This window comes from Gymnoscopelus braueri, assembly GCF_963280865.1.
Source record: "Gymnoscopelus braueri genome assembly, chromosome: 12".
In the NCBI taxonomy this organism is placed as follows: Eukaryota; Metazoa; Chordata; class Actinopteri; order Myctophiformes; family Myctophidae; genus Gymnoscopelus; species Gymnoscopelus braueri.
Genome location: NC_137614.1, coordinates 20,604,939 through 20,617,119, shown reverse-complemented (window position 1 = coordinate 20,617,119; position 12,181 = coordinate 20,604,939). Strand labels below are relative to the sequence as shown.

The window sequence follows — 12,181 nt, the reverse complement described above, 5'->3', positions numbered from 1 at the left end:
CGTAGCCTACTTGGACTGCTAATTCTTTTTCTGGTAAGCCTAATAAAAATTATAAAAACGAAAAAAAAAAAAAAAAACTTTCTTACTAATTACTTTTCAGATATAAATTATGATATTATATAACATACCTAAGCCACTAACAGTCCTATTTTAAACATAGGCTATTTGAAAATAGCCGTGAACTTGTAGATCCGCTATTCTCAAAAATTGTAGTATTTTCGTGCTAACACTTTTGTACTTTTACTAAAATTGTGCATTCTGAACTTTAACTTGTAACAGAGTATTTCTATATTGCAGTATTGGTAACACGTTGTTTATATATATTTTTGCAATTTTGAATGTCTAAGAACTGAATGAGATACTGTGATATTTGTTGAAGTGTGTTGTACGCATACATGCTAAAATACAGTGGTGAAAAGTAACTAAGTACATTTACTTCGGTACTGTAAGTACAATTTCGAGGTTTTTGTACTCTACTTGAGTATTTTCTAATTTCCAATACTTTTACTTCTCCACTACATAAGCAAATATTTCACTTTTAATCCACTACAAGTAACTTGTAGTACTTTGAGTACTTTTTCCACCACTGCCAAAATATATCGCCTATACATAGTAAACTATAATAGCCGTTCAAACGGCTTTTCAGGTAATAATGGTGCTTCAAGGTGATGCCTTCCTGTGCTATTGAAGTGCTAGCCTATGCTAATCACAGCATATGGAAGTTTCGAAGTAGTTCACACGTCTATTTACCAATAGATATGTCACACTTAATCAGTATTCACATTCCACACACATCACCAGCGCAATAGAGATGGGATGTATGGCTCTTTTAAGGGAGCCGGATCTTGTGATTCGTTCCTTTCAAAGAGCCGTTCAAAAGACTCTCTCATTTATGGCTGATGTGTATATTTATATATTTAAAAAATATATATATAAATGTATATAAATATATATAAATATTAACATTATTTATATTTATATTATATAAATATGATATAATTGATCATATTATATACAATAATTCAACATATAACATAATAATATATTATATATAAAAATATATAATAATATAATAGATTACATAATTAATACAATATTTATTATATTATAATATAGTATACATTATAATACATATTATTATAATATATAACATTATAATATAACCTTTTATTACAATAATTAATATAATATATAATAAATGTACATATCTCTGCTGTCCGGCAGCAACCAGCTAACTCCAAAATGTAAATTTTTCAGGAAATGACAAAAACTAAGCAAAACGTAGAGTAGCCTAAGGAGGTTTTGTTCATCATTGATAAGAACAGCTAAATGGACCTCCATGCTCACAATGAGGTTGGAGGTCAAAAGGGGGTGGAGCCTGGAGTCAGCAAAAAAAAAAAAAAACTCACCCCCCTTTGCTGGACTTAGCTGGTTTAGCAGAAAGTTTGAGGATCCAATGGAGTTAGCTGGTTTTGTCAGAAGCACTTTTTAATACTTTCATTGGTTCAATATTTTCTGAATCAACACACAGACGTAAAGGGTGTTCAATAGCACTGATTTATGGGGAAAAAAACACAAAAGCGGAAAAATGGAGCTGGTTTCTGCTGGACAGCAACGATATATATAACATTATGTATAATTTATAACATATAGATAATATATAACATATCCCTCCCTTAAAAGAGCCATCAATCCCATCTCTACTCAAGGTTTTGTGACAATGACATGTATATGTATATATATTTGTATTTATACAAATATATATATATATATATATATATATATATATATATATATATATATATATATTACATTGCTGAATTCTGTCGTATAAAGTCAACCATGTCTTACTTCCGTACTTCTCATTGTTTTTACACAAATGTATCTTTGCAACTAATGATGTACTGCTACTTTCATGAGCCAACAACACCTGTACAAAGTAACTGCTCTGCTATTTCAATAAAAAAAACTCTAGCCACAACTCATCTAAATGAACTATTTTTTCTTTTCACTTGCTAGCACTTTAGCACATTCCACACATTTAGCTTGTTTCCATTTCCTACTCATTCACCTAACTACCCTCATTTGCTCACATTTGCATACATTCCCAACTATGTTATAACAACCGATAGCAACCACAACAATCACATACATAGCACAAATCACACACATTAAACAGACCAACAATCCACCATCTGCCATACCAGCCTGCCCTCACAAACCTGCATCCCAAAAACATCCAGCCACTGCCAACGCTCGTTCACCATGACATCTATGTCATTCTTTCTTGTTTCTTGCTGTACATGTTTGACACTGCTTCAAAAAAGATAAGCTATTGTACCCATCTTAAGACAAGACCCTAGCTCTTTTCTCCAGTATTGTATTTGACTATTCTTCTTTTTATTGTGTCATTGTGTTAGTCCTAATTCCCACTAACATTTTACTGCTTGTACTTGTATAAGTTAGAGACAAATACAATTCAGAATTTCCACATTTGACACTATGTGTGTGTGTGTGTGTGTGTGTGTGTGTGTGTGTGTGTGTGTGTGTGTGTGTGTGTGTGTGTGTGTGTGTGTGTGTGTCGCTGCTGGAGCGGGATTCCTCCTTAAAATGCAACAAGCCGTTTCCCGGGTGAAAGGAGAAGACGCTTATGAGTGGTATCGTGACCAAGTGCGTACCGTTAGTATAGCGATGAAGTGTAACATAAGGTAGGCCGTTAATTTACAGTATGAAAACACAAAGTTAAAAATATGGAGATAAGACGTTTCAGCTGGACTGTATCTAAATTAAGTGTTGTGTTACATACAGCCAGGAAAAGATGCACGTCTTAATTGGAGGAGTGGACATCCCCCCCAAGGGTCGAAGGAAGTGCTCCTTGTTCCTAGTTCAAGGGACCGTCAATGGTCAACAGACCATTGACAAGTATATGGCCTGTGGTCAGTACACACACACACTGGAAAATAATAATTACCATTTACAAACTGAATAAAAACTAGATTCAGAAGAAAATGGACTCTGTGAGTCAATCAGAATTGTACATTGCATTAGTAACCGATAACCTCTAAGACAATGGCTCCCAAACCCTGTACTGTGTGTCTGAAAGATTATTGTGTGTTCTGCTGATCTCAGGGTCAAGTAGACAAGCGGCGATGGAATTTATGGAAGACCACCTGGAAGAGCAAATGACGGTGGGTTTATGCCAAGTACAGTGCTCGAGTAAATGTGCTTTATTACTGTCCACCACTGGTAGCGATGTTCTGATACCAGTATCGGAAAAGCTGCAGATACCTTGTTGAATGCTTCAGTTGATGTTGCATGACTGTTTTGTATTCTTACTGTACTATTTACATTATTAATTTACTAACTTGGAGCTGCACTTTAACAATTATTAATGGATTTTGTTTGATTCCTAGTTCAGTGGTTCTTTTTAATTTCAAAGACCCCATAATCTTGAGAGTGTACAAATGTCCATTTGTACACTCTTAAAATGGTATCGGTACATCTCTCTACCCACTGTTTTTAACTCTAACAGGAGGAAGTGGCCCTCGCCCTAGTAAAAATGGCCATGCAAAAGGGCTGCAATTCCACTAAGACTGCGGGCGGCACTACAGTTTCTTTCGTCGTCATAAGCGACACCTGGGATGGCCCAAAAAATCAGGAGACGCCAAGTGTTCGCTCATTTTCGTCATATCGCACGGAGGTCAGGTACAGGTATGTAAAAAAAGATAATTTTAGCTATGTGACACCGTCGGTGGTTAATTGATTTGTATAAGCTACACGAAGTGGCTCCCAACCTGTGGTGGGTCCCACAGCATTTTGGGTGGGTCCCCAGATGACAATTTAAGGACATTTTTTAAATACGTCAAAATAAAAATAAGGAAGGAAAAATACCATTACTGTATGAAAAGTAATCAGTGCTACTATACAAACTGGTCAAACATTGCCCAAATTGTAAATAATATAAGAAAGCGGCAAGACGCATTTGGAACAGAGTCGAACTAAATTGAATATGATTAATTTGGGGGGTCGTGGCCTGAAAAGGTTGAGAGCCACTGAGCTATAGTATCAGTTCAATTTTAAAACCATTAATATAGCTGCAAGCAGCGATAACACGGGCCAGTGAAAGAGAGAGAGAGACATGGAGACTGAATAGATTGAAGAGAGAGAGAGAGACAAGGAAACTGGAGATGGAGAGAGAGAGAGATAGACATGGAAACTGGAGAGAGAGAGAGACATGGAAACTGAAGAGTGAGAGAGACAGATCATCATGATCGCCTCAACACGTCGTCGGGGACAGGGATCGAACCGGTGACCTCCGGACTCATAGGCTGCCTTTCTTCTCATTGAGCTAGAGATATGATAGTCCTGGTAGTGTCTGTTGATATATATAAGTCTTTCCGTCCCTGACGGACCAGGCCTTTGTTTCGCTAACTACTCTAGATCACTGGTTCCCTAAACATCTACCGATAGAGAAATTGTATGTCTCCTCGGAACAGAAACCATTGAAAATAGCTGATCTACAAGCTTACAAAATGTTGCTATCTGAAAGGTTGTGAGATTGTAGATCGGCTATTTTCACTGGTTTCTGTTCCGAGGAGACGCGTAAGTCTAAGAATGGAGAGAGAGAGAGAGAGAGAGAGAGAGAGAGAGAGAGAGAGAGAGAGAGAGAGAGAGAGAGAGAGAGACATGGAAACGGAATAGATTGAAGAGAAAGAGAGAGAGAGACATGGAAACGGAATAGATTGAAGAGAAAGAGAGAGAGAGACATGGAAACGGAATAGATTGAAGAGAAAGAGAGAGAGAGACATGGAAACGGAATAGATTGAAGAGAAAGAGAGAGAGAGACATGGAAACGGAATAGATTGAAGAGAAAGAGAGAGAGCGAGAGAACAATGGAAACGGAATAGATTGAAAAGAGAGAGAGAGAGAGAGAGAGAGAGAGAGAGAGAGAGACAAGGAAACATAATAGATTGAAGAGGGAGACAGATGGAAGCAGAATGGATTGATTGGACATCTCAACCTATTGCCATTAACAGGAATCGAACCCTCAACCTTCCGATTGACAGGCTGCAACACTACCTATAGTGCTATAGCTTTGTCCAGGCTGAGGTTGTCTGTTGAAGATAAAAGTGAACCAGTGAAAGCAGCCGATCTACAAGTTCAGAAACACGTTGCTATCTGAAAGGTTTTGAGATTGTAGATCGGCTATTTTCAGAATGAAGTATGTCATACATTGCAAAAACATACCCTCTCAAATAAGCATTTCATGTTATCTTTACCCTTTGCACATGCTCATTGATACATTCATGTTTTTTGCAATTCAACTTAAATGAGTCTGCATCAAGTGAGGCTTGAACCTGCAACCTTGCAGTCATGAGGTACTCACTTAAGGGAGAAGCCATTGGACCAACAGACAAGACCTGTGAAAAAAGAGATAACACAGCAGCCGATCTACAAGCTCAGAAACACGTTGCTATCTGAAAAGTTGTGAGATTGTAGATCGGCTATTTTCACAATGTTGTCATATATTGCAAAAAATACTCTCTCCAAGAAGCATTTCATGTTACCTTTAACAGTTGCGCATGCATTAATTGATACAGTCATGTTTTGTGCGATACAATTGAAAAGTAGCCAGCAAGAGTTGAGGCTTGAACTGGCGACCTTGGATCCAGAGGCTGATGCTGAAGCGAGACGCCATTGGACCAACAGACCAGAACCAGTGAAAAAAGAATTCACACTAACACTAACACTAAGATCACTCGTTCACAAACCATTTACCAATAGAGAAATAGAGCACCGAAGTCCTGACGTCACTCGTTCATCCCCAGGTTTGCGGAAGTAATTTCTCTATGGAGAATAACATTGGGTCATCTTAGAATCGTCTCATATAAGAATTGTGGTCCAAAAATAAACACCGCGTGTCGGCGTTATTGTCAGGGAGGAGGTTCTGTATCATTTATGATAGTCAGTCACTTATATTTGATACAGTCTGTTTCTGGCGAAAATGTAACTAATTCGGCGGAAGTAACATTAGCGTTTTCTCACCGTCAGTTGATGCTTCATATCCATAAGAGTCAACCCGCCGGGGTCATGTGTTTATTTTTGGAACACAGTTCTTATTTGACGCGATATTCAATACGTCTATGGGATTCAGAACGGGGGTGGAAAACTGCAAACCAGGTAGACAAACAAAGGATGTGTAAATGACGTCAGACTTCGGCGGTCTATTGTATGTCTCCTCGAAACCGAAACCAGTGAAAGCAGCCGATCTACAAGCTCACAAAACGTTGCTATCTGAAAAGTTGTGAGATTGTAGATCGGCTATTTTCACAATGAAGTACGTCATACATTGAAAAAACATACTCTCAAATAAGCATTTCATGTTATCTTTACCGTTTGCACATGTATTTATTGATACAGTCATGTTTTTTGCAATTCAACTTAAATGAGTCTGCATCAAGTGAGGCTTCAACCGGCAACCTTGCGGTCGTGAGGCACTCGCTTAAGGGAGAAGGCATTGGACCAACAGACAAGAACCTGTGAAAAAGGAGATCACACAGATGATACAGTTTCACGCAAATAGCTGAAAAATCCTGGGTTTAAGTGTTTTTCAAACTGCTCAAAATTGCGGACAATCTAAGGGCGGAGCTTACTGGTCAACGTGATACATGTGTTCCTCATGAGTCAAGGCACATGTGTAAGCAGGTTTAATGGCTGTCGGCCAAACGAGGCATGACTTTTGCCTGTTTAAAGTTTGCATTTTCAAAAAATTGCTATAGCGCCCCCCTTTGACCAATTGGAGTAAGATTGGTTTCAGTGATATTTGGAATGACCCTCAACATTACCGCAAAGTTTCAAAGAAATGTGAGTCTGCATGTATGTGTTAGGGGCAGATGAATAATTGTCATAAAACTGCAATATTCATTGGCTCATTAAAGCTTCATTTTTTCACTTATGGAAAATCTTTTGCACATGTTTGTCGGCATAGGTCCAAAGTTCATGTGTAAAACGTTTCGTGCAGATTACTCAAAAATCCCAGGAGGAGATAGGTTTTAACTGTTTTTCATATAATTCAAAATGGTGGGAGATCTAAAGGTCAGAGGTCAAAAGTCAGAGTGTGAAAGTTGTTGATCATGAGTAGACGCATGTATATTGAAGTTTCATGGCTGTAGGTCAAACAGGGCATGAGTTGTACCTGTTCAAAGTTGGCATTTTGCTATAGCGCCACCTTTTGACGAAAGATTGTGAGAATTATTTCTTGATAGTTTTTCATGACCATCTACCATATGGCCAAGTTTCGTAAAAAGCGTATGCACGGTTCAGCCAGAACTGCCAAAAGTGGCAGAAGAAAAAAGAGGGGAACATTAAAACAGGTCCAGAGCTGAGCTCTGGCCCCGTAAAAATGAATAAATAAATCACCACAAACTATCCCGACCCAGAGAGATCTTGAAATTGCTTCATATGTTTACCCAGCAGTCAAAAACCTTTTCATTTTATTATTATGGAACAAAGACACACATTCAAACACCATTTCAAAACAAAATCTAATTCCATTCAATTTCTGGTGATCGATAATTCAATTAATCAATACACCCATGACGCTTAATCGCCATTTAATCTTCATTTCCCTTTCCTGTCATCCATGACCAGGTCAGTTTGCAGGTACATATGAGGCTCTGCCTACAAACAATATATGCTGCTGGTCCTCAGACAGTCACTAAGAGGAACCGCAAGGTACACACACACACACACACACACACACACACACACACACACACACACACACACACACACACACACGCACACACAGTGTCAGTCCTTGTCCCCTTTATGCCCATATATGGAGACCCCAGGTGTCAGAGATCTCTATATCTGTCAGTCCTTTTATGCCCATATGTGGAGATCCCTGATGTCTCCATGCCCTCTTTTGTGCCCATATATGGAGCTGACTGATTTGTTTGCGCCTGATGCCAAGCGACAGATTGAGTATAGACATCACACTCCATATTTGGGCGTTGCTGCATTGGGAACTCCTTATATGGTTATGACTGAGTCATGGTGACATGAGCGTGACGATTTGGTCCGCCTGTCCGCCCGCCTGTTTGCCTTCCCGTCCTCCCTTAAGCCAATTTTAATATAGGATAATTTATAATTTACTGTCCCTGTGGGAAATCTGTAGATAAACAGTTTTTCTACATTTGCCGTAATATAGATCAGGGTACCAGTGTTGCTAATGCAGGGGGACAAAGACAAGAGAGTGTCTCCTCACCAGGGTGTCGAGCTCTACAGAGCCTTGAAGAGCCTCTGTCTGTGTGTGTGTGTGTGTGTGTGTGTGTGTGTGTGTGGGGGGGGGGTGTCACACACTAGGGCTGGGTCTAGGTCTACTATCGATCATGAGACTAGATGGTCTGGGATTTTGGAAATCCTAATTTTGTGATAGGTGTACTTTACAATTATTTTGTTTTCTAAAATAGGGGAAATAGTTTTGTCTGCTTGAAGATCGGCTATTTTTACAAATATTTAAATAAGTTCAAAAGAAAATGTATATTCATCAATATACATCTCACTCTTTTCTACCTCCAGGCTATTAGTCAAGCCTTACACCCCCGCCCGACCACTTCGGTCTGCCGCCTCGGGGCGACTGGCCGATCTGGCCGATCTACACGGTCACAGCTTTTCTCTATTCTGGCCCCACAGTGGTGGAATGAACTCCCCACTGATGTCAGGACAGCTGCCCATCTTTCACTGCAGGCTGAAAACCCACCTCTTCAGGAAACACTACCCTGACCCTTCCTAATCAGAAAGTAGGCCTTGCGTACTTGCTGTCAATTATTCGTATGAGCTCTTGTTTTATTGGATCTTGTTTATTTGATACACTTATTTGTTTAAGCTATTGCTCATTTGATTTTCCTATTTGTCCCATCTGTTTATGAAAGTAGGTAGCTGATATATTGCACTTTTTACCTAAGCGCTAGGTATGTTCTTAGTTGCTGGTCTTAGAAGAGATTAGAGAATGCACTTAAGACTTCTGTCGATTAGTAGTTTTCTTGCCTACCTATGTTGAATGCACTTATTGTAAGTCGCTTTGAATAAAAGCGTCTGCTAAATGACTGTAATGTAATGTAAATATAACATAGACAATACAATACGTGGAGAGGACAGCACTACAACAATGCCTACCAACATTTCTCTCCTTTTTAAAATCATCTACTTAATACAATGCCTTTCATTACCCTCAAACCACTTTGCCCCTTATGCCCAACTCATTATACCTTGATTATAGTTGTGGTATGGACTGCCATCCATTATACTTCAGTCAGACAGAAAAGATCATACACCTTGAGAGTGTGTGTGTGTGTGTGTGTGTGTGTGTGTGTGTGTGTGTGTGTGTGTGTGTGTGTGTGTGTGTGTGTGTGTGCGTGTGCGTGTGCGTGCATGCGAGTGCATGCATGCGTACTGCATACACGATATTGGATAAATCATCCATTTTCATGCATCACCTCTAGACGTCACACTTAACACCACTAGAGGGCAGCACAGACTAAGGCTGAGGGATGAGGGAATGAAGTTGATGCTCAACATTTCTTTTCTCAGAAGAATAAGAACAGACTAAGTTGCATGCATGTAAGAGTAAGTTTATTCAAATAATTATTCATTTGAATAAAAGATAAAAGATATATTGACAGAGAGAGAGGGGGGGGGGATTTTGCTCAGTTTTTTTTGGGGGGGGGGTCACAGTGCTACACGTTGTGAGCTTGTAGATCTGCTATTTTCCTGAAACGTGTTTTGTGTTTATGTATGTCGAACTTTGGCGTTGATTGTAGCATCAGTTGTGATGCTATCTTAGAATAGTTTGCATCATAAGCGCCAAGATCAGGATCTTTAATGCCATGGTGAAGCCAGTTCTGCTCTATGGAGCGGAAACCTGGAGAACAACTGTCAACACCATGAAAATAATCCTTTGCTGGCCAAATACGATCAGTAACCTGGAACTCTGGCAGCGAACAGGACAGCACCCTGTAGAGGAAGAAATCCTACAAAGACGCTGGCAATGGATTGGCCACACTCTTTGCAAACCTGCATTTAACATCACAAGATACAGATCCCCTGTTCTGGAATCCACAGGGGAGAAGGAAGAGGGGCAGACCAAGGAACACCTGGCGTGACCTGGATGCAGATGTGAAGTGATCTGGCCACACATGGGGACAGCTGGAGAAAATTGGCCCAGGACCGGGATGCCTGGAGAGCTCCTGTTCGTGGCCTTTGCCCAAAGTTGGGCTATAGGCGTAAGTAAGTAAGTGCTGCTGTTGTATCCTGGCTATTGAGGAACCCCCACCAGGAGGACGTAGAGCCATCGTCCTACTCATCCCGCCCAACACTCCCTGCCGACAGAAGCCGCCCCAGCCCGTAGGAGTACGGGCTATGACAATATCATCCTCCCCGCCCGGCTTCCCTCCTCTGAACACGAGCCAATTGTGTTTGTGAAGACGCCCGGCAAAGCCGGTTGCACCATGGTGGATTCGAACGCACAACCCCCGTGGTGGTGGGCAGGGACTTTACCACAGCGCCACCCGAGTGCCCATTGCATGCTCCATACTGATCATTCTGTTTATGTGTTATCATGTGCTTTAGTAACCTGGTTATTCCCAACCTTTGGCAGTACTCTCTGATTTCAGAAACATCACATAGCCTAAAACTGGTTTCCTTTTCCAGGTAAAGTGATTAAGAGAAACCCGGTTAACAGCTAGATTTCTGCAGGAGAAACCAGGCAACGTATATCCATACCCTGGTTTCTTAACTATTTAAACCATATATATTTTGTTGACTGGTAGCCCTCAGGGGTCTATATTTGCCCCACTCATTTATTACCACAAATCTCTTCAATAGACGATCTATAAGCTGACAACAATCTTTTTCTACACTGTAAAATGCTCAATGTTGATTTAACTCTGAGAGTGAACAAATGGAACCTAATAGTTCCATTTGAACACTCTCAGAGTTACAGACCCGTAAGGATCCATTTGGACCCCCTGGTGGTCCCCGAACCCGACGTTGAGAACCAGTGGCTTAGCCCACCAGTTGGTGTGCTTCAGTACAGTACCTCGACTGCTCAGTGCTCACACGCACTAAGCTCACAAGATTTCTGGCAGCTTTCACCTCTCCTGGCACACTCTGCTGCTCTCTACACTCCACCAAGATGCCATCTCAAGTCCATAGTCTCCATATGCTTCCCCCATAAAATTTGTTTCGCTGAAGTCTCCCCTTTTTCCAGGCTGACAGCTGAGTGCCTGGCCCCAGGTCCCTCCTCCTCGGCTGCGGACATGGAGAAATACCTACTCTAGACTACTCTCCTGATAAACATATTTCAAACTGGACTGTTGAAAGTTTCTCCAGCGGGCTCCCACAAGAAAGCAATACATTTTCCTCATGCTTCCGGCAAGCTGCGCCTCCATACGAGCCTCCAGCTGCTTCAGGTTCCAATGGTGCATGCACAGCAGTGGCGTCATCGCCCCCGCTACAGTTGCCCGGAGTAAAGGTCCTTACACACCGGGCGATCTTTTTCATGCGAATAATGCGTTTTTTTTTAAAAAAACCTTATAAAGTCAATGCAAGCTTACATGGAGCGAAAAAGCGAAGCGAAAAAGCGTCTTTTAATTATTCGGAACGAGTCCGAATTTTGCGTATATTCGCATATTCGCCGGTGTGTAACCGCCTTAAGCCTGCAAAAATTCCACTGTCACTCACTTCCCATGATTTACAGCTCTAACACCATTTTTTTAGGAACGACTTCTTCTTCTTCTTCTTCTTCTTCTTCTTCTTCTTTCTTCTTTCTTCTTCCATCTTCCTCCTTCCTCCTTCCTCCTCCTCCTCCTCCTCCTCTTCCTCCTCTCTTGGCAGAATAGATCTGCTGAACTGAAGGAGTTGACCCCCAACTCAGCGATATGTTGTACATGCGAGCCTTCTTCTCCCTAAACCCCTAAAATCAATACATATTCCACAGTTTCTAGGATTTAACAGTTATCACACATACTGCTTCACACCCTTCAATGTCCCAATCTCAGTTTAGTAAATGTAACCACTTATTGCATGTTTCCGTTTATCCTTCTCCACTGTCTTTCCTTTCACTCCCTTTCTCCTTTTGCCATTCCCTATTGTACAACCTAGTGGAATCCTAACATCT

The 12,181-nt window shown here is 40.7% G+C and overlaps 1 protein-coding gene across 1 annotated transcript; it reads left to right on the top strand.

The window, feature by feature from the left end:
- Positions 1–2,636: 2,636 nt before the first annotated feature.
- On the top strand, positions 2,637–11,342 carry LOC308096419 (uncharacterized protein; the record flags this gene model as incomplete). Its single annotated transcript, XM_080443841.1, has 5 exons — positions 2,637–2,708; positions 2,809–2,936; positions 3,130–3,188; positions 3,533–3,705; positions 11,273–11,342. The coding sequence occupies exons 1-5, from the start codon at positions 2,692–2,694 to the stop codon at positions 11,340–11,342; spliced, it is 447 nt and encodes a 148-aa protein (XP_080299967.1). The 5' UTR covers positions 2,637–2,691.
- Between the last annotated feature and the right edge of the window lie 839 nt (positions 11,343–12,181).